We start from the raw sequence: 23,335 nt of genomic DNA on the forward strand, positions 1-23,335 counted from the left end.
TCAGCCCTCCATTTCTGCCCCTTGGTAGGCAGCAGTGATGCAACCAATGGGAGATCAGGTCAGTGCCACCGCCCCACCATGCTTTCATGCTACTGTCGTATGTGATCATTACTGTGTGCCCTAAAATGGTGCCTCTGGAGAGGTGCCAGGGATCAAGGGAGTCTGGATGCCACAGCCTCTGATGTGAAAACTCTAAGGATTGGCTCTAGTTCATGGTGAACAAAATCCATTCTGCTCATGATAAGGGGCACTGTGTTATCCATGTGTCCTAGAGCTGATTCCTGGCAAATAACTTCAAATGCAAGCTCTGATATTGCTTTGCTTTCTACATATTGGCTCTTTTTGAATTACCAGTGATATTTTTTGTTGTTGCTTTACCAATGATGTACAGACTTGCTGTAGGCCATTGGTGCCTGAGACATTATCGCAGGGAATGGGGAATCTGTGACCATCCAGATGTTATTGAACTCCATATCCCAACATCCTGGCTGGGGCTGATGGGACTTGGAGTCCAACAAACACTATGTGTGTGTGATGATCAAGTTCCCTACCTCTGCTTTATGGAGAAGGCTCCTGTGGGCTGCAATTTCAGGAGGAAATGGCAGAAATGTCAAAGAGCCTGTGGTACCACCAAACAGAGCAGCATCTTTTAAGCCCCATCTGCACTATACATTTAAAGCAATATTATACAGATTTCCCTGGGATAAACGTTTGATTGTAAAAGCACTCTGGAAATTCTGGCTCTGTGAGGGAAATAGGGGTCTCCTAAGAACTCTCATTGCCTTTAACAAACAACAGTTCCCCGGATTCTTTGAATCATAGAATAGTAGAGTTGGAAGGGGCCTATAAGGCCATCAAGTCCAACCCTTTGCGCAATGCAGGAATCCAATTAAAGCATTCCTGACAGATGGCTGTCCAGCTGCCTCTTGAAGGCCTCCAGTGTTGGAGAGCCCACTACCTCTCTAGGTAATTGGTTCCATTGTCGTATGGCTCTAACAGTTAGGACGTTTTTCCTGATGTCCAGTCGAAATCTGGCTTCCTGCAGCTTGAGCCCATTATTCTGTGTCCTGCACTCTGGTACGATTGAGAAGAGATCCCGGCCTGGTGGAAGCTAAGTCTGTTTGAAGAAGAAGAAGAAGAAGAATTGTCTAGTGCAGGTGGAGCCCTAATCGCTGCATGGAAAGTCTTGCAAAGCTAGCTAAGGTTGCTGTGGACCCAGAGGCAGCCGTATTGCTAGTTGGGTCAGCCCCAAACATTTTGCTGCCTGATGCAGAGCAGGAAATGGTGTCCACCCCTTCAAAAGCCAAGATGCATAGTACCCAAGGCAAGGTACCTGAGACAGAAAATCCCACAAGCACCTCTTTCCCCCTCCTTGGTAGTAAAAACACACACCAGTCGATTAAATTAAATAACAATTTGCTGCCCTTTCATGATGCCCAGAATCACCAGTCTGAGACAGCTGTCTCACTTTGTCTGTTGGTAGGGCCAGCCTTGAGATGAGGTGGCTGTCTAAAGGCAATGGATTTTGGGCACCATTAAGGATGGCAGAGTGGGAGACACTTGGATCTGTTCCATGGAACCTAAATGCACAATGCCATCTGGAATGCACAGGAGTAAATCCTACTGAACTCAATAAGCATGATCAAACCTGCCTTCCTCCTCCCCTCCCCCGACGCCTCCTCCCATCCCCACCTCCTCCCAACCCCACCTCCCCTGTGCCCTTCTTCCCCTCCTCCCTCCTCTTCCCCTACCCCTGTCCTTCTGCCTCCTCCCTTCCCCATTCACCCATGGTCAGTTTCATCTATTCTAAGCATGATTGCAGGGGAGTAAATCCCATTGAACTCAATAAGCATACAAATGATCAGCAAATTCTCAGCAAACTTGCACAGGATTCCATTTTTTACCTCCCAGATTAAAAAGCAGAGAAATTCGCTAATAGTCAAAAAACCTTGTGGTTTAAGAACGTACCTATAGCCCACAGTTTTTAAAGTTTGATAGAAATAACTGTTGGATATATGTACATTGTTAAACCACAAGGGTTCCCCCCCATTAGTGAATTAATATACAGTATGACCTAAAGGAGAATTCAGTATAGCTTGAACTAGAGAACTTTCAGGTTGATTGTACCGAAATTAATACATATTAATTAATTAAATAAAACTAAATAAATAAAATGTATGAAACTAATAAATAAATAAAACAATAATAATGTTGCTGTTTGGATTTCTGCTTCAGGCATCAAAGTGTTTTGGTCCGACCTTGTGTGGGACCCTGTGTTCGATGACCGTTGTGTATCTCATGCCAGAGGAGCAGTCTTTGATGTTTCTGGCCCAAGAAGCCGTGGGAATGGGCTGACCCCATTTCAGTGATCTGTTGTGAGTGTGTGACATTTTTCTCCTTCCAACATCTCTGTACCCAGCTCTTCCTGCGTTAACCACTCACAGCTGTCCGCCATGCCGCTCGGGAAAGGCTGGAAGAAAAAGGTTGAAGACATCACCAGCGTCTACGACATCAAAGAGAAGCTGGGCGCGTGAGTAAACAAAGGCCTGACGGGAGACTTGTCTCTGCTGTGTGGGTCCTGCCAATGATCCTCAGCTTGGATTTGCAACTTCCTCATACCCTTCATTTTTGTTGTTGTTTAAAGCCCCCTTTTAGTTTCCATGCTTGTGCACTTCTTCCACAGCAGCCTTCCCCAATCAGGTATTCTCCAGATGTTTTGGATTACAGCTCCCATCAACCCCAGCCAGCAAAGTGATTGCCTCTGTTTAATGTCCCTTCCTGCTCCCCCCATCCCTATTAAACCAACCTTAACCAAAGGGGTTTCTGTCATGAGTATAAACTATGATTCTTCTACATCATTCCTCAAGCCCTTCACCTCAATTTTAATAATGGACAAGTGTTAAATATGGCACACATTTTAAATGCATTAACATGAGAAAAAGAAGCTTTTCCCATAGGTGCTGACCTTAGGTAATTTTAGACTCTGGACTTGATGGTCTTAAGTGGGTAATGAGTATCATTTTTTTCCGAATTTGGTAAGCCATCCCTGTTGTGTTTAGGAGCCCACCCGTCATTCTGTTGAGCAGGACCCTGTACGTCTGCCCCAAAGTGAGGGTGAGGAGGTGACATGTGTAGCTTTGTGCTATACTAGCATGCTGGCAACTCACATGCCACCCTCTTAGTGTCCAAGCGCAACATGATTTTCCCTAAATGTACCATTCTCAACCTACACTCCCCCAGCTTCTGTGGCCCTTTCAGCCTACCCTCCATCTCCTCTGCTGCACTAGCAGCTGGACGTGCTCTCCCCCTCCTTACAGGGCACCTCTTTCTGCAGAGAGACCTGCAGCCTGATGTGCTTCATTTGCATTCTGTCATCCCGTTGGCTGAGAGGAGCTCCCACGCATGTCTGGCATGTCTGACGTGTATGGGACAATAATAGACCAGGAGTCCAGAGAATTGGTGGGGGGAGTGAGAACAACTGCTGGTTTAACTCTTTCTTAACTGAGCCTACAATTTTTTTTGGAACTTGGAGCATAACTCAACTCACTCAAAAAATTGTATTCTGTCTAAACAGGGGAAACTTTAAGAGCAAGGTTCACATTTGCCCCGTTCACAGTGCTGTAACTAGGCATGTGCAACAGGTACACAGGCACAGGGCACAGGACGAAGGGGGCCCTGAAATGGAACTGACGAAAAAAATTGTCAAATATAATAATATTTTCAAATTTTAAATTTCGCTGCCGTGCTCTGCTGTGCAGTTCAGATGTCGGTGAACTGAGTGCGTCGAGCAGGCCCAGGCAGCCCATTGCGTCATTTAGCAGTTTAGCGATTGGTCATTGCATCGCTCAGTCCCTGGATGCCCTCGATGCCCTCTGCTCACCAACATCTGAATGACTGAATCGCAGGACTGATCGACGCGTCACTTGTGCGACAGGAGTGAATGTTTATGTTTATGTTGTGGTTTATGCCGCTTTTTACCCAACGACCACAGCTGAAAATATTGTTGACGCTGTTTGTTAACTAGTCTGACTTCAACTTGTGATTCGATAACGAACAAATTACTTTGTTTTCGCATTTATGTGTTATTGTGAAAACAGGTAGGTAAGCTTTATTAAATAATAAAAATCTCAAAAATACGTTTGTATATTTTAAGGTTAAGGTGGCGACTCATCTATTTGAATTTAGCGATATTACATTATTTTGCTACAATTCTATACCGGGGTAGATATTTTAATTTATTAAATTTATATTGTACTTAAATTAAATTAAATTAAATTAAAAAGTAAATACGTATGTGATTGTGAAATGTAATTTATAAGGCATACAAAAACTTAGCTCATAATTATCGTTATTATTAAAGTAAAGATAACGTCGAATGCAAATAATTATAAATATAGGAACATATTTTATTATATAAAAGATTATCATTGTAATACTTAAGCTCTTAAATTTTCAGAAGATTTGATGATTTTAAATTTTTTGAGATTTTTTATCGAATTAATTTTTTTTATATTTTTACCAATACTCATGCAGTGTGAAAAATAGTATTTTTGTTTTTTTCTAGTCCAAAAATGTCCAAGCAAATGTTGGGTGCACAAAAGAGAAAAATAAACAAGCGAAAATCAATGAATTTGCTGAAATGAAAGCCAGAAAAGTGCAATTAAAATAATTATTTTCATTTATAAATACATGTGAATGATCTTGTATATTTCTTGTGTACACAAAAATTATTTATAAACAATTGTTATATCGTATTTGTTTTATTATTATTTCCCCCCCCCCAAAAAAAATTAAGGGGCCCAAAAATAAAAGCTTTCATAGGACACATGAAAAGCTTGTTAGGGCACTGCCCGTTCAAGTCAGTTTTCTCTGTAGCAGTCAGTGATTGCAAATGAATTTGCATGTCGCTTGACATCAGTTTAAATACCTTTTGTTGAAGATAGCTCACACCTTTATCTGAGAATCATCAAGTCATGAGACATGAAGCAATAAACAAAGATGTGTGAATGAGTTCCTGACATGGGATAGGAGCCTCTGGTCTTCTGTGAGCACTTGTGGTAATTCTCAGAAAGTTTCCCCCCTTTTGCATTTTGGATCATTTTTCATGCTAAAAGAAACCCACATCTGATTTAATGAAGTAATGAAAGTCTTAACTGCAGGCACTAGTATTTTGAAAGGGAGACTGTTTCTTTGTTCCAGCACATTTTGATGCAAGCTGAGGTCTTTTGCTCTAGGCGCAAACTATCCTTAAGGGTTTCCAAAACATAACTGAGTGTTCTCTCTCTGCATCTTTAGAGAAGTTATTGTAACCGGTGGTACCGTTATGTAATTGCAGACTCTGGTCTTACAAGAGACCCTCTTTTTTTAATGGTCATGTGTATTACTTCAGAGTACAGCAAGGCAGCCTTGTTGCATTTGGGGGGGGCAGGTAGGAGGGGGGAGGCCCTACAGCTCATTCTGCTGAGTGTGGCCCTGGACTTCTGCCCCAAAGTCCTGCCCTGGGGATACCACATGTATGTTGATCCTGTTCCTCTTTGACCCTTCCGCTGCCTTTTTTTTGACAGAGGAGCCTTTTCAGAGGTGGTCCTGGCACAGGAGCATGGATCCCAACGCCTTGTAGCACTCAAATGTATTCCTAAGAAAGCACTGCGGGGCAAGGAAGCAGCAGTGGAGAATGAAATTGCTGTGCTCAAAAAGTAAGCAAGTCTCTGTGTGTTCTTTCCAGAATGTAAAACACATCCCAGAATCTGTTTTCGACATTAGGGTTCAGCCCTGTTCTGATTATGATGATGATAATGTTGTTGTTAAGTGCCTCAAAACATGTAGAGAGAACCTTTCACGAGTGATCAGAGTTCAGTCCTCACAGACCCAGGATTAGGACCAGACATTTCTCTTTTGGGTCAGAGAATATGACATCCATGCAGGCTTGGCTTCACCACCTCTTTGGCATTTCCCTTTTACCTGATCTCTTGATTGTGGAGCAGTTAACCACAGGTTCACTATTTGGGGTTGGAGGAAGAACCATAGTTCAATGGTAGAGCATCTGATCTGCATGCAGAAATTGCTTTTCATGTGGAAGGTGCCAGGTTCAGACCCCGCAGGCAGGCTGGGAGACTCCGTGCCTGAAACCCTGGAGAGCATCTGCCTGTCAGTGTAGACAATGCTGAGTTAAGTGAACTGTAGGGCTGACTTGGTATAAGACAGCTTCCTATGGCTGTATAATAGGAAACCCATAAGGAGTACCCTTTCGAGGGGATCGCAGTGGGTTTGACATCTTGCAATCTTGTTATATCTATTTCTTACCCTTCCTCCAAGGAACAGGGTGGTGCACAAGTTCTCCCCCTGCCCCTTATCCTCACAACAACCCAATGAGGTAGGTTAGGCTGAGAGGTAGCAACTGGCTCAAGGTCACCTAGTTAATTTAGTGGCTCAGTGGGAATTTTGTCATGCAAGCTAAAATATGATGAAATTCCCTCTTCTACACAAGTATTAACGATGCAGGGGGAGCCCTGTCCTCTTTAGCGTCTGGCCAGTGGCTACTCTAGTTTGAACCTGGCTCTCCCCAGTCTGACTCCAACACTTAACCGTTGTACTCTCAGTCTTGTATTTATGTATTTAACCTTATTAAGAGCCAGGGTAGAATCCAGGGATTTTTTTACTCCCATCTATTCCTCCAACTCTTAATTTATGTTAATCTCACTGGTGTTGCAGGATCGAGCATGAGAACATTGTGGCTCTGGAGGACATTTATGAGAGCCCCACTCATCTATACTTGGCCATGCAGCTGTGAGTAGCAGCCCCTCGCACTATGAATTTGGCCCTGCCATTTGGGTCTAGGTTCGGGTGTTCCCAATGCTCTTTGGAGATGGTTGGTCCTTTCTGGAGAGGCTGGGAGTGGCAGGTGCAATACTTGTTGTTAATATATCTCAAGGGCTTATGGAGCACATGCAGATATTTATTTATTTATTACAGTTATATCCTGCCCTTTCTCCCAGTAGGAGCCCAGGGTGGTGGTTACAGGTATTCAGTACCGTTGGTGCGGATGAGGGCTAAGGGCATAAGGCAAGTACTTAATGCAAAAGCTGGCTTTTGAAGAGCAACCTGAAAGGAGAAAGACAGTGCCATGGATCCTCCTGTTAAAGGATCTTGGCTCATTTGGATCATCAAGTGCCTCAAATTATACCAAGCTTGGTTGTTGGTATCTGTGAAGATCATAGGGATGAGTTAGATGGTAGGACTCCTGGATCAGAGATGGCCTAAAACATTCTGCTGCCTGAATTGAAAGACAAAGTCTCTTCTCTCCCTCACACTCCCCCCTTTGCATGTGCAGAAGTTAACAGACTGGCAGTTGAATGTCCTCCACAGCACTTGAGGGGAGCAGGTTAGCTTAGGGGTTGCAGGGCAGGTCACATACCACATGCAGCTATGCCTTCCAACACCTGGCCGCCGCTCCTTGTCCTGCAGCATCTACTGCCTGAAGCCTCTGCCTAATGGTAGAGCCGACCCTGTCCTGGATTGTTTTTCCGGGTTAAGTTAATTCTCCTGATGCTGAGGGAGATTCTGGAGGTAAAAGAGTTGCTTCTGGTTTGCAGTGTGACAGGAGGAGAGCTCTTTGACCGCATCATTGAGCGGGGCTATTACACGGAAAAGGATGCTAGCCAGCTCACCCGGCAGGTGTTGGAGGCAGTGAACTACCTGCACAATCTGGGCATTGTTCATCGGGATCTAAAGGTAAGAGTTCAAAGGGTACTGCGATCCTTTGGGGCAGGGGTGGGAATGTCATATATGGCATCAGGTGTAGCGTAAGTGAGCATGTGGTCCTTTTGGTGCCAGGTGAAGACATTTTAATCTTCTTAGGCTTTGAATTTTTTAATCCATTTAATTTTAAATCTGTTATATATTGTTAGTGACACTATTTATCTACCGTGTTTTACTCTCAGCTGCCTACATTTTTATGTGGAATCTTTCTGCTTGAATTTGTTTGCTGTTTTTTATTGTTTGCAAGCAGCCCAAGGAACTTTGCTATTGAGTGACATATAAATGCTGTTAATAAATAAAATAAAAGTGGAGGGAGAGGTTACAACTGCTGCTCACGCTTCCATAGGACTGCTTTTTCACTCCTGGAGGCCCACACAAAACTTGTGACCCATCAAGCCAAATGCAGCACATGGGCCAGATATTGTGGCCTGCCAGGTCATAGCCTTCCCCACCATTTTTTGTATCTCCAGGCAAGCTGCAAAAACATGAGGTTGATTGAGAACTTGGATGGGCTGCCCGTGGCTTGGTGGGTTATGCAAGTTGTGCATTTAGTGAGTCAGAGCAGCAGATGGTGACAAGGACCACTGTTGTTTCTCAAGCTGTGGTCATTGGTTCACACTAGACTGCTCCAAACTAACTTTGGACCTCCCAGATCTAGTCCGATTTTTGCACTAAATCACACTCACCCATGAAAGCTCATAGCCCACTCACATTTCTCAGCCTAACTTACCTAATTTTGGTTTTAAAAACCTAATGTTTGTAGGTGTTTTTAAAATCACTGTAGATGTTTTTTATTTTATTTTTAATGTATTGTTTTTCTACAGGAGAGGGGAACTCCCTTATCTCCGTTACCCTTTGTGGGCCAAATTTGACATGCGGGCAGGGTCACCCACCTGATGCCACAATGGTGTCCGGTGAAGTCCCAACAGTTGGGGATTCAAAGTGCTGAGCAGGGTGCTTGCAGGAGCAAGGGGCTTGCAAAGAGCCCCGTCACGGATCAGCTAGCTACAGAATTCATGGTGCAGCCAGTCCCAGTGAGCTTGAAGTGAGCACCTGTCAGGCGATAAGTGCTTATTGAAAGCTCTGTCTTCTGGAATCAGCTGGCTGCAGAATTCCCCGTGGTGAACTCCATGGTGCATCGAATCCCAACTGGCTTGCACTCACCACCAGTCAGTTGATTAGTAGTGACAGTGAGCCTCCCTTGTCAGTGCACAATGGGGAGTGTATTTGAAAGCTCCCGATTGTGCATTGGCAGCCACATCTCCACCTGCTCCTCACGTGATGTTACATTAGGTCTGCGGGCTGGAAGTTCCCCACCCATTTTACTACTTTGCTGTTTGTTACCCTGGGCACTTTTGAGGAGAAGGGCAGATTAGACAATTAATTAATTAGGATTGTTTAGGGGGAAAGCAAGAGAGAAATATTATGCAGGCAACCCAATTCTGTTTTGCTCCACAAACAGCCTGAAAACCTTCTCTATGCCACTCCATTTGAGGATGCCAAGATTATGATTACAGACTTTGGGCTGTCCAAGATCGAGGCTGATGGGATCATGTCCACAGCTTGTGGCACTCCTGGCTATGTGGGTGAGTGTGAGATTGGGGAAGGGTGAGGGATAACAGCATTGTTGGCTGAGGGGCGGCAGTAAGATGGATGGTGCCTCTGCAGCTAAAGAGGGATGGACTTGCATGTTTTAGCCTCTTTGAATGTAATGATGGCAAGGTGGGAAAATGGCTTGGTTGGCTGCTCTCAATCAAGAAAAAAATATCTGTCTGTGACTCAGCAGCGGGCTATGTTCTCGAATATTGCCAGCAGAGGGGAAGGTTTTTTCTGAATTTCTGAAGAAAGAGGTGCTTGGGCTCAAATCTGGGAGTGGGGAGCCTTGCTATTTGCCCCAGAAGGAAGCTCTGCTCCTTAATTATAAGTGTGTGGGGTTAGGGTTGCATTTGCTCAGTGGGAAGAGAAAAAACTCTGTATGTGCTCAGAGGTACTTTTCTTTGTATAAAAGAGGGAGCATAGCCACAAATGGGAGGGTATGGTTAGAGGAGGAATGGGGCTGAAAGAACAGCAGCAAGATAATTCAGTGGTCCTGGGGGGGTATGTGCTATGCTGCAAGAGGTGGAGTTGGAGGTGGGGCACACCACAAAGCACCATGCCCTCCTCTCATTATTTGCTGTTGTGTCCTCTGCAGCACCTGAGATCCTGGAGCAGAAACCATATGGAAAAGCTGTGGACTCCTGGGCGCTTGGTGTCATCTCCTACATCTTGTGCGTATCTCTCTCTCTCTCTGTCTCTTCACTTCCCTGCAACCTCTTGCATGTTAGAGCTAGGAGTGACCTCTAGCGCTATGTATGTCTTTGATTGAATGCCGTTTGCTCTGTCTTGCAGGCTTTGTGGTTATCCCCCTTTCTATGATGAGAATGACTCTGAACTTTTCAACCAGATCCTGAAAGCTGAATATGAGTTTGATTCCCCATACTGGGATGATATCTCTGAGTCAGGTGAGTGGAAGCTGGGGCGTGTGTGTGTGGCATGGGAATGGCTACTCAATCATTAGGGTAGCCACTCACACATAACCAAAAAAGTGAAAATGAGTCCTCTAGAAAAAGGACAAAAGAGGGCATGTGTAATTTTTTATGTATAAATGTAAATTTAGAAATAATTACTATATACAATGCATCTCACTGTAGTTAAAAAAAAGACTGTGGCCTGTTTGCCTGCTAATGATGCTAATGATGGGCAATTTCAAGACCCTTGCTTCTTTCGGTTCTTTAGCTTTAAACTTGACTTGGCCTGGACAGCTCTTCAAACAGAAGACAACTTCAAATAGAGGACTATCTTATGGCCATCCTACTTATCATCTCTCAACCACAAAGATGGCAGCTCTTTTGTTAAGACCCTGTGCAGTGATTAGTTTTACTGGATAGCCATGCTGAGGATAAGGTGGAGGATGGCACACCACACACTCACTACTGTTCTTTAAAGTGGGAGTGTCAAGGCCACAGTTATCCCAGAGGCTGGCAGTTGCTGATTCCCTATTTTGGGAGCTGGAGGGCTAGCATTGAGATATGTTCCCCCGAAGCAAAATATCTCTCTGCCACAATGTAGCTGTTATGGCTCATTTGTGTGGATCTTTGTGTATGTGTGTGTGTGTGCTGGGTGGAGGACAGGATGAGATGGTGGAAATTGCATGAGCTTGTTCAGACCTTTACAAGCACCCCGAGTTAGGCTGACTGTCACTGGCTGCTATTAATTTCTGCCTGTCAGCACAGCATGAGAATGCAGTGGCTACAGCTCAAGGACCAGCACTTTCTACACAATCTAGAAAGCAATTTATGATGTCTGTAAGGTAGCAGGGGCAGTTGAGGACCAGGATAATGCAGGGTGCAGGTGCCCACCCATCTGTCACAAGAGCTAACAGCCCATCTATGTTGGAGCTGAGACATTGTTGGAGGATGCTGGAATCAAGGGTGAAGGCAGTCGTGACATTTTTAGAGAAATTTGACCTTATCTGGAAGCAGCTTCATGGATTCAGTCCAAACCTAACTGTTCTCTCCAAGGTCAAGCAATTGTTGTGCAAGTTTGAAGCAGAAACCCAAGTGTTCATGGTGCTGATTAGCTCCGCACTATGTCAGTCAGAAACCTCTTTCCAATTCCCAGCAGTGTTTTGCACTTTAAACTCCTCCCCACTTAATCATTAAGGCAATGAATGAATGAATGATATAAAATTTCAGTTGTGATGCTGGGCTTGCGCCATGGCTGCTTTGAACACCCTTGTTATACCATGCCTGTCCTCAACTCCAATTTGCAGCATACCCATCTGATAATACACAAAACATTACACCGATTGATACAAAATCAAGTCAGGTTCATTGCTGGCTCTCATTATATATGAATACATATAAATAAGTCAGCATTCATAAAGCAATTGGATGCAAAGGAAGTCAGGGGTCCCATATCTTTCATAGTTCTTCAGAAGAAGGAAGTTTGGTCAGTGCAGCTTTGTGTCGCCTCTCTATGAGGTGCAGCTACCAAAATCTTCTCGTCTGCATTGCAGTTGCAGATACCATAGCTCTGTCTTTCTTTTGCCGCTGGTCTCCTTTTTTACTCATATTAGAGAGCCAGTGTGGTGAAGTTTTTAGAGTGTCAGATTTGGATTGGGGAGACAAAATGCAAATCTCCCTTCCAATCATCCCTGCTAGTCATACTCTCTTTCAGCCTAACCTACCTCACAAGGTTATTATGAGGATAAAAAGGGGGGCATGCATACCACTTTGAGCTTAGAAGAAAGGCAGGCTATAAATGAGATAATACATACCCATAAGCACAAAGGAAGATACTTCCTAGAGAGTTTCTGGTCTAGTTTTTTCAGAATTAGCTTACATGAGGAATGGGAAGCCTATGACCTTCTGGACATTGTTGGATTACAACTCCCATCATCCCTGACCTTGCTGGCTGGGTGTGATGGGAGCTGGGGTCCAGCAACATCTGGAAAGCCAATGGTTTTCAATAACATTGAATAGTTCTTAATAACAGCAACAAAAATCCCAATACATGAGGTGAGGGTGGCCAAGAGCAAAAGAAGATGGATGCATAGACTTGCACCTTCCACTCCATCACCCTTTAATACTGGCCTCCTAGAATAAAGTACTTTCCCCTTTGAAAGTACACAAAGGGAAGTGAAAGGGTACATGCAAGTGAGCCCTCTGCACAATAAAGAAAGAGTCTCAATAACTTATTTCAAGATCAAGTCAGTAAGTGAAGGTGTGGAACAAACAGCAATAGTATTGAAAATGGTGCCTGTGCCTCTAAATGCTGGTATTAAAATCAGACACAATGGAAAGAGAGAGGTATGTTTATTGACTGAGATTACTAAACAAATAGATTCCTTTTTAAAAATGTCTACAGAGTGGGAAGAGATGGTAAAACAATTGGAAACCAAAATAACAGAGAGGGAGACTAAACTCGAGAACATTGCTGGCACTGTGGATGTTGTGATGGAGCTTGAATTACAGTAGGCAAAACAATTAAAATATACATAACAAAAACAGCAGGACTTTAAAATTAAAAAGGAAGACCTGGAAAACTAGGATTAGAAAATTAATTTATATATTGGAGGGATCCAGGAGGAAGATCTCAAGTTTATTACCCGATTTTGTGTTCACAGCATTTGATACAGAATGGGCACATAGGGACTCTAATGCCCAAACCCAAAGATAATACCTTTCCAGAGACTGCATTGTTGAATTTGTAAAGTTTACCAAAAAAATCCTTCATTTCTCAACTCCTGTCTTTATGGGAAATTAAATAAAAAGATCAGCAGATGGCAATATCATAGGATCTCTCATCTGACACCATGGAGATGTAAAGAACACTGAACTATTGCCTTAAAGCTGCAAGAGGCCTGCAAATGCTATCTGTGGAGGTTTCTCTTCAGACTATTTATATGTTATGGAGGCAATACCCACATAGCAACCAATAAACAAGCAGCAGCAGAAATCATGGTGCTAATAAATTTGGAACCCCCGGAAGGCAAAAATAATAATGATAATAATGGGGAGGTGGATGGCATTAGTACAGATGGTAAATGGGTTTTCATGCCAAGAAAATCAACCCACAAAAAGCACAGGTTTGTCATTGAATATGGATTCATCAAAAGAGATGGCAGATTGCTATAATCACTATCCAGGAAAAGACAATGAGGCTGCAGTCCACAAGATCTTTCTGTCTATGTGATCTCTATGAAGATTCCATACATTTACTATTTGGGACAAATTGGACATTTAATTATTGTGTAAATATAGGTTGTTGCATTTAATTTTAAGGCACTTCCCTCCTTCAAATTAACAAAATATTATGTAGGGAAATATATTTCAGTTTTAAAAGGATATAACAAAGGAAAAATATGTAGGCCAGTGGCGGGAGAAGGGCAATTCTGAAATGGTTATCAGAATCTCTCTCCCTCTCTTTTTCTTATAAGAAAAGAGACGTTTTGGAGTGTTGCCCTGGCTTGGGATGGAAAAAGATATCCCTTGGGAGGGAGTCATCCAAAGAAACCTCTATTGTGAAGACCAGCAATGATATCTATGCCTTACATAATGTTTGTTGAAAAGGTGTTTTCTTTAGTTTTTTTTAAGATGCAAGATTCTAATCATACAAACACATTGGCAGGTGACATGGGCTGTTCAGACAAACATGGGAAAATGAAAGCAGGAATGAAATGGTTATGAAGGGAAAATAAAAATATTAGAGGTGAATGGGATTGTATTAAAATGCTTAAATTGAATGTGGAATGGCTGAGCTAAAAGCAATTACCCTTAATGTGAAAGGGCTAGGAAATCAATCAAAAGACTGAGAATTACCCCTATATAAAGGAAACATCTCAGCAGATAATTATGTTGAAGGAAATATATCACACCAGGTAGGATGATAGATTGTTAAAACCGACTTACTTTGGCCAGCATTCCTCTGCGCCCTGTTCTTCACGAGCCATATGGATAGTGATAATTTTAGCTTCAGTGAATTCATATTGTTGCTAAAAAATTATTACAAAACTCAAATAGGAGATTTTTATTTCATAAAGCAGGTATGGGGAACCTTTGACCCTCCATATGTTGCTGAACTACAATTCCCATCAGCTTCAACATGTAAGGGCAATGGCAAGGGATGATGGGTGTTGTAGTTCAGCAAAGGCCAAAGGTTCCCCTCATGTGTCTTAAAGAATTATTAGCTAGGAAACAATATAAACTTGCTTCACTTTATGCTCCAAATAGTAAACAAAAACAATTTAGTTAATCAAAATGCTTAAGAAATTAATGAAGTTTTTAGAAGGGCAGGTAATATTGGCCAGAGACCTAACTTGGAAAGTAGATTATGATAAGGATAGAACAGAGTTCACATTACTGCAAAAAATAAAAATATTGAAATACTGTGGAACAGGAGAAAGACTATAAAAATTAAAACTTCTGTTAAAATAATATCACTTGGAGAGAAGGCTTGGATAGAATCTTTCCTGAAACGGCCAGTCTCGGTGTGGAGGGAGCGATGTGTATGGAGGAGCATTACAGTAGCAGTCTGAAGTGGTAAAAATGCAGATTCAGACCAACTATCTCAATGAGAAACAGGGCTCCATTCTAGCAGGTAGCTTTTTACGTCATTGGCCGTTGTGATCAGTCTATTGCCAACAACAAAAGGGAACAATGTCATGATCTCTGTTCTCCTTTCCTCACCCTACCATATTAAGCAACAAAATGGTGTTTCAGCAACCATGAAAATGAATATAGCTATACCAAGGGCAGTCCATGCACCCCGTTTAGTCAGCAGGAAAACATTTCCGGCAGTAACCTTTTGACAAAATTGTGAGGCTTGTGCCTTTATTTTCACACAGCCAAAGATTTTATCCGACACCTTCTAGAACGTGACCCTGAGAAACGATTTACCTGTGAACAGGCCCTGCAACATCCCTGGTAAGTCCGGCCAGAGGGGGACCTGTTAAGGTCTTGGCAGGAAGCAGAAGTGAAGAAATTTGTCCACCGCTAGGATTTCTGTTTCGGAGCATCTTAGAAAATTGTGTGGTGAATTAAGAATAACTGGGTGTATCCAGTGCTTTTTTTTTTTTTTAATGAGGTGCCGGTACAGGCAGGCCCCGCTTTACGGCGCTTCACCTATCGGCGTTCCGCTAATGCGGTGGCTTTCAATTAGGGAAAGTCCCCACTTTAAGGCGCTTGTTCTGCTTTTACGGTGGTTTTGCTTGTTACGGGCCATTTTCACGCGATGTGCACCATTATCATCAATGGGTTCCGCTTTTCGGTGGTTTCCGCTTTTTGGCAGCAGTCCGGAATGGAACCTGCTGTGTAAGCGGGGCCTGCCTGTACTCATATATTCATAAAAGTGCCATGGGTGTCAGCACAAAATGGCTGCTATGGGCAGCCAAAAAAGAGAGGTGCCAGTACTCCATACCAGTGAGTACTGTCAGAAAAAGCCCTGGGTGTATCTAAGAAAAGCATGTAGTGAAGTTATAGATCTTTGCTGCATTAAAAAAATAAAATATTTCATGGGTCAAGCTGTCTCCATTTTGGGTGTTTCCATATTACAAGCAAAGTTCCTTTAGAGTGAGTATGCGCATGCGCACACACGCACACAGAAATAGACCACACACAAACACAAAGGGCAAGTCTGAGTGGAGAAGCAGCATCCAGGAAGGGGTGCTTAAACCCTTCCCTGCTTGCTATTTCTCCTCTCTAAATTCCCCATTCCCATGGCTTTTCTCCCAATGGACTAAAAGAAAATCCATTTTGAACTTAGGAGGGGCACTTGGGGAGTTAAACTGGAGATCAAAAAATACGAGGTGTGGACATTCGTAGATAATAAGAAAAAAAGAGGGGAAACCCCAGAATGTCTCACTTTTGCTGTGAATGGCATCAATGTCTTTATCATAAAGACATTGATGCCATTCACAGCAAAAGTGAGATAGAAAACTCTATTGAATAAAGCACTTTAACAACTTAAATCCCCTGATGAAAGCCCTTGTGTAGGGCTGAAACGCATTGGGTATTTGAAAGAAATTTATTCTCTTTTATAGAAATCAATAAAGAAAAAAAATATAAATTTGGAATTTCCCTTTTTTGACATTCTGGGGTTTCCCCTCTTTTTTTCTTATGAGTTAAACTGGAGAACAGAAGGAAGAGGGTTTAGCACTTCCCCCTCCACTCAAATGTCCTTTACCAAGTTTTTATTTTCTTTAAAATAGTGATGAGGCTCGATTAGAGCCGTCCGCACGTAACATGTAGCTAGCCCCAAGAGGAAGGGAAATGCCAGATCAAACGTTTCTTCTTAGATGTGTATTGCTTTGATTCCACGGCCTTCTGTATTCTGTTGGAGCTCAGGCATCGCCTGCAGACCTAATGTATGTTTGTTATATTTTTGAGTCACTTTCTTCACAGAAATGACCCAAAGCAACTTACATTAAAGCCAATTAAAAGAAACACAACCAATTGATCTCCGAAAGACTATTCTATTCTGTAATGAAATATGTGGCAAGACAGCTAAACAAAAGCCAAAGCGACAAATGCCTCAGGACAAATCCTAAATTTCTACATGGAGTTTGGGGATGCTTCCATCTCCTTCATGCTTTATGTGTGTACTGTGTTAAATCCTGGTGAAACACCAATGCACCAAGATTTCCACTAGACCAGTCTGTGGCCCGTGACATCAAGAGAAAATAATTGAGTGAAAGATGATTACCTTGTCTGTTTTGTGTTTCAGGATCTCTGGGGATACAGCTTTGGACAAAGATATTCATGGCTCTGTATGTGAGCAGATCCAGAAGAACTTTGCTCGCAGTCAGTGGAAGGTAAAAGGGGAAGATTTAACTTTACTTCAAGATGGAGAAGATTCTGTTCTCCTTCTGCAGTGCTTAATTTTAAAGAAAGCGGTTCTAGGGCTCAAGTCTGTCAGTATCCCTTATCCAGGGAGTCCAAGTCCTACACCTTTGCAGGTCCTCATTGTTGGCCTTGCAAAGCCCTATCTTACCTGCCCCACATCTGAGGTCAAGTGTGGGGCAGATGAGTGTGGCAGTTTGGGGGCCTAATTAGGCCCATGGGCTAGAGGTTCCCTTCCATTGCTGAAGAGTTTCCCCTGCTAATTGCTGTAGATCAAGCTGCTGCCACAGGCAGAAGGGCAGGCTGCAGAAGCTCTTTTTCAGTTGGCAATCTCATTCACATTTCTGTTCTTGCAGCGAGCATTCAATGCCACATCCTTCTTGCGGCACATCACCAAGCTGGGACCAGGTGCAGAGGGTGAGGAAATTGGAGAGGCCACGTCCAGAGGGCATCATGGGAAATGGTGACCAGAGAGGTGAGTGTTATAGAAAAGCACTTTGACAGCCAGGGGCTACTGGTATCTTGGAGGGCAGGATTGCCACTTTTTTACTTGCCCCTGTATATAACAGTGGTCTGACATACACAGATTAAGCAGATGGAGCTTTTCTTAGCGTAGCAAGTGAGACTTTTCCTTTTATTTCTGCCTGTCAAGCTGCTGTTAAGAGTACTGGGGCTGGGATGGAATTAGAAGCTATGCAGCAGCGTGGCCTAGCCTCATCCACAAGACAGAGGTGTTTCCTTGTTCTTGCTTCCACACCTGAATCCCCAGGTCTCAGCCAGATTTAGATAGGACAAATGAACAAAATAGGAAAATATTGATCTGCATTAGTATTCACATTAGTATTTTTCCATATATAGTTAACATTGTTTTGAACATGCCCACAGTTCATACTGGTGGACATATGTGCACAGGCTTCCAAGCGTCTTTGGACACATGCTGTGAGCACACTACTCGCCTACAGCAAAGCGTGTCCATTGGCCACACCTGGAGGGGGGACAGGTTGATTTGCCAATCAGTTGCGAAAGCTCTTTGAAGTGAATTTTTAAAAACTCAAGCTGATCCCACCAGATTTTACAGTAAAAAGGGACAGGGTTTGCCTAGCCTTGTGTGCCCCCGTTTTCAGAAAAGGGAGGTGGAGATGCACTGGAACTGGCAGAACAGTAAGAGTGTCTCTATCTCCAAAGAATGAATAATCCTGTTCCAGCCTAAGGCTGAGGGAGCCTCTCACTACTTGCATGATTGCAGATCCATGGGTCTGTTGTAAAGTGATTGCAGCTGGACTATGGAGTGGTGCAATTATTGTGTTGGTCTCTGACTTGTGTCTGCTGGCCTGCTTTAGGTGCCAGGTCATCCCAGCCAAAAATATTCTAAGAGGTGCACTGTCTCCATAGGTAGCTTCTTCAGCTTCCCACTGCATTGGTTTTGTGGCTCCAGAGGGGATGGTTGGAGCCTGGGAGGAGACAATGAATTGTAGTGGCAGTAGTCTGGACTGCTGCTATAGGAGAGATCCAATAGGGTAGTGTTAACCCCATTGAATTGTGCATACAGAGAGAGAGAGAGAGAGAGAGAGTTGGTTCACTGTAGGCTGCCACCTGTCCCACACACCCATTGCTCCCAATGACTATTGGCACAGCCCTGGATGCCGTGTTTCATTATGACATGCTCTGTGCATGTGCAGCCTCACAAGGAAACATAGCAGCTGGGACGAAGCACTAACAGCGTGTAGAAATGTGCTGCAGGGCAAATGGCATTGGGAAGGAGAGGGGTGAAGACTCGGTGGCTCCAGCGGGGACCTTATCCAGAACCAGGGTGGGGCTGATCTGTCATGGGAATTCCCTAAGGGTGGGAATTCATAGAAGCCTCCTGTTTTTAACCCATTTCTTGCCACCCGCAGGTGCCTGAAGAGCCTGGGCCGCTGCCCTTTGCATGAGCTACCCTCCTGCATGCAGCTTCACAGTCACGATGCTGCGCCAGCACCCTCGCCCAAGGGGCGGGGGTGTCCTTTCATTTCCTGCTCCCCCTTCTGGGGATATCTCTGCCCTGAGGGGCCTGGGAGTTAACGTCAAGTCAACCACTGTCCAACCTGCTTTTAGCAGGGTTTAAAGTTACCCTGCTGCCTGGGACCAAAGTCCAATCCCCCTTGAGGCTGGTGGAACCATCATAACCTTGCTGTGTTACTCACCTCCCACCATGTCGGCCACAGAGGCCGGCAAAAGTGCCATTGGATCAGGGGTGAATGTTGTGGAGTGGAGGTTTTAAAAAAACCCTTCCTTGTAACCTGTTGGATTGCTTATTGATTTGTGACTATCTCCTCCCCTCAAGAGTAACAAAATGGTAGCTGCATTACAGAGAAGAGCCAGCTGAGCTGAAGCACCCCACAATAGCAAGAGACAGCTGTGTGGGAATAATGGATTCGGGAATAGTAAGGGAGCAGCCACCAGCAGAGCTGAGCGTAGTATGTATTTGAAAAATCCCTGATCTGAGATGGTGGGGAAGAGCTGGGTCAAAATTGAGGTTCAATTGGATAGACATTTTGGAGACCTCAGGATTTGGGCTTCAGATTGGATACAGGTGAAGACAGATGTAACATTTTAAAGAATGGTGGAAGTGGTCTGATAGCACTTTCACTGCCTCCGTACCAACTTACATTTTTCTGTTGTGGAGTGCATATTAGGGATGGAAAAATTCTTCAGGTTTTTCAGCATGGTTCAGTCTGAACCTGGGAAAAGTCAGTTGTGGTAAGCGCCAATTAGCTAGTACTCAGGATATCTTCAACACACACATCCCAGATTCTGAAGCTGTTTTGCATTTTTAAAATGTCTTGGCTTTTTTTAAAGGGGACTAAGATGAAGGTAGGACACATCCAACCATATGCATATATGCACTGCTCTCACAAGTAACAAAAACTGAAAAGACAGACAGGTCTGCTTCACGCACAAGGCATGGGGCAGGAGCGTAGGGTTGACACATTTCCTTACCATAGGAAGCAACTGGCCAAGCAACAATTGACTTGTTGGCATGTATGTAACATGAGTTGTCAAGCTGGTTCCACACTGTGGGGGTAAGAGCCCACTCTTAGAATGCTACATCTGTCTTTACCTCTTGCTGTTTTGTTTTTGTTTCTTAAAAATTGGGCCAGTTAGACAAGAATTCTGGGAAAAGAGCCAGCTGGCCAGGAGAATACAAGGCCTCCTGGATATGTCAGATGTTCTGCTTCATGTTAACATCAGATCCATCATTACCACTTCCCCAAGGGAGAACTGGGCTCTATAGGACAGCTACACCATCCAGTCTGAAAAAGATTTGCCTCTCTGAGTAGAGCCCAGAGATGCCCCACATGGGAAACAGGGTATCCCCCCAGTGTTTTCAAAAACATTGAAATGTGAAAGGGGGGTCAGCAAAGTCAGTGACCCTCCCCTGTACTCCACAACCTGTCCTTTTCTTCCTGTCAGACTGAACATTTGCTTTGCTGTGTTGCTCAGAGCTGGAGATACTTCTTGTGGTTCTTGTGGGGACTGATGGGGGTCATTTCCTTCATGCTTCCCTCCCCCCTGACATGTGTCAATAAACAAATGAAAACTGTAACACCATATGGAAATGGTCATTATTTCTGTGTGAACTCACGGCATCTTCCTCCGCACCCCATTCTACTATCCTCAGGTTATAAAGCCTAGAGAGGCCTAGCTAGACTGTTGTAGTATCTTCCACAGAATCAGAGGTGCTGATTCACAGACTACTACCCTGACATGCTTGTACCAAATAATGTGAATTGTTCTCCACACCATTAAACTGCAATTTTGCTGAAATAATTCTTTCAGGTACCAGTGTCCTTCTGTTTGTGGGATTGAATTGAATGCTGCCTATGCCACTTTCCAAATTTGTTCTTCTGGTGAACTATAGTTAGGCTAGAAGCTGGGTACTCATGTCCTTCTGGCTATAAATGCCTGCATCAGTGACTTATTTTACTAGAGTGGAGGCCCACTTCGAGGTGACAACCCCATTCCTCTTCAAGTGGTCTACTGCTATTGACAAGTCCAGTGTCCACAGTCACTGCTCCCTCTAGCCAGACACACATCTTTGCCTCTCCGTTGGCAAATGATGAGAGTGAAGGTGGCAGCAGCCTGTAACTAATCCCTAGTAAGAGTACTTGTAGACCAGGGCAGTAGAACTCAGATACTCTGTACTTTAGCTTTTTCTGCAGGAGCCTGAGCTTTGCAGCAGGAGAGGGCAACAGACACATCGGTGTAGCATATTTTGCAATTATGTTCTCTAAGTAATCTTTTATGAAAGCCCTCTTATAAGGTAGGCCAGAGTCACTATAGCCCATGTTGCAGATGGGAGAGAAAAGTTGAGAGAAGAAAGGCAACTTGGCTAAGCCAACCAGTGTGATCATGGCCGAGATGAGATCTGAAGCACAGACTTCTCTGTTCGCACTCTGGCATTCTGTTACATCAGCTTTGTAAAACAACAACTTGATAAGGAACAGACCATTTCTGCAAATTAGCAGTGAGTAATCATACCTAACGCACCACTAGCTTCCTCCTACATCCCCAGGAGAAGAGGGAGGGGGTCATCAGTAACAAAATGATTACCAATGATTCACAGCGCAATCTCATGCATGTTTACATGGAAATAAGCACCACTGTTTTCAATGGTGGTCACTCCCTAGGAGTTTAGGGTTGCAACCTCAGAATAAACCACTGCCCAACCAGTCCCTTCCCTCAGGAGGACCCAGCATGCCTCAGCAAGCCAAGCAGCACCCTTTTACATAAATCAGAAATGACTTGCCTGGAGACGATGTTACTTTGGGCCAATATATAGATACAACTTTGGATGTATGTGAATCTTTTTAAAAGAAAAAAAGAACTAAAAATTGCAGGCCTTGGATAGGTGGGGGTGATCAGGACTGGGACTGTGGCACAGGAGAAGGAAGAGTTTGACCCCCTGTTGCAGCCCTGTCGAAAATTACCTTCCTCTGCAAAGCATCCTATTGGTATCAATTGGAGTTTTCCTCCCAGAACCAAAAAGCAAGTGGGAGCAGGAAGAAGTGGCAGCTCTCTAAAAATGCCTGCAGCTCTCTGAGAGAAAGCTTGATCTCTGTCCCTCCCCACCTCCAAAAAAGTCTGATTGATGCTATTCTTGTTGCTTCCCTGTGCTCCATTGGCATTAAAGCAACTTTTTTTAAAAAAAAATCCAGTTTATAGTACTGGCAGGAATGTTTATCTATTAAATTACTCCAAAAGCAATGTTAAAGCCTGTGGTTTACTTCAAGCACATCTGCTTTACAGCGCAGTGATTTAGTTTTCGTTGTTTTGAGACTACAGGAAGCCAAAATATGTACACCAGCCACTCTGTGAACAGAAACATGATGCCATTTTACCACCACCAAACTGAAGAAAGGTCAAACAATTCCCCATCCCCAATCCCAAGCAGTAGTTACGAGTTCACACACAGCTTAGAGCTGAGATGAGAGAATTCTGAATATAGGTTTTCAATTTGTATTACAAATTGATTTTAAGGGCCAAGCTAGACATTAAAAGAGACTCTGACCTGCCTTTACTCCCTGTCTAGTACTAGCTTTGCCTATTATTATAATATTATTGTTATTATTATTGGGTTGTACTACTACAGATAGAGCTAGGTAATCAGATGATTAAATGCTCCTGCATACCAAAAAATGAAAAACCCTTACATAGAAAACTAGCATGGCAGGAAGGCTACACTAGAACCCTTCTTTCTGACACCTAGTTTTCTACATGAGGGGATTTTGTGCTGATGGAACAAGAGATTTAGAGCTACATTGAATTCCATCCATTAGCAACTAAGCCTCTGGCTGTGTGCACATTACCAGCATTAAAACACAACTAGTTTCTTTTTTTCAGGATCAAAGCTGGATTGGGGAAAATGCATCAAAATGCAATATTTCATAAGAAACAACAGGATAGGTACTGATTGTGGCTAATGTCCTGTACACCGCTTTCCAAACCAGTGGTGGGAGTGTACTGAATGCAGAGTAAACAGGAGCGTGTACACACAGCTTGTGTCCCTAATTGTTTAGCCCTAAGCCTTTTATGTGAAAATGCCCCATTGTTGATACAGAATGCAAAGTGAAAGGGAGGCATTTGTCATTTGAATGAGCATTCTGGCCACTAGCAGACTGTCCAAGCTATGTGTGAAAATGCAGCCTCTTGCTTGG

General features: G+C 43.6%; 1 protein-coding gene across 5 annotated transcripts in view; it reads left to right on the forward strand.

The window, feature by feature from the left end:
- Nucleotides 1-20,948, forward strand: part of PNCK (pregnancy up-regulated nonubiquitous CaM kinase) — a 51,106-nt gene extending 30,158 nt beyond the window's left edge. For 4 of the 5 annotated variants that reach the window (XM_061614210.1, XM_061614211.1, XM_061614212.1 and 1 more), the window contains exons 2-12: nucleotides 2,420-2,530; nucleotides 5,565-5,696; nucleotides 6,712-6,786; nucleotides 7,593-7,731; nucleotides 9,221-9,344; nucleotides 9,950-10,025; nucleotides 10,147-10,259; nucleotides 15,146-15,224; nucleotides 17,023-17,110; nucleotides 17,495-17,613; nucleotides 19,034-20,948. In XM_061614210.1, the coding sequence (XP_061470194.1) occupies nucleotides 2,420-2,530; nucleotides 5,565-5,696; nucleotides 6,712-6,786; nucleotides 7,593-7,731; nucleotides 9,221-9,344; nucleotides 9,950-10,025; nucleotides 10,147-10,259; nucleotides 15,146-15,224; nucleotides 17,023-17,110; nucleotides 17,495-17,605 (1,048 nt within the window). In that variant the 3' untranslated portion in view covers nucleotides 17,606-17,613; nucleotides 19,034-20,948. Of the gene's footprint in view, nucleotides 1-2,419; nucleotides 2,531-3,539; nucleotides 4,098-5,564; nucleotides 5,697-6,711; nucleotides 6,787-7,592; nucleotides 7,732-9,220; nucleotides 9,345-9,949; nucleotides 10,026-10,146; nucleotides 10,260-15,145; nucleotides 15,225-17,022; nucleotides 17,111-17,494; nucleotides 17,614-19,033 lie in introns of those variants that run through there. The other variant, XM_061614215.1, reaches the window with a different exon arrangement.
- The last annotated feature ends 2,387 nt before the right edge of the window (nucleotides 20,949-23,335 follow it).

This window comes from Rhineura floridana, chromosome 3 (assembly GCF_030035675.1).
Source record: "Rhineura floridana isolate rRhiFlo1 chromosome 3, rRhiFlo1.hap2, whole genome shotgun sequence".
NCBI classification, from domain to species: domain Eukaryota; kingdom Metazoa; phylum Chordata; class Lepidosauria; order Squamata; family Rhineuridae; genus Rhineura; species Rhineura floridana.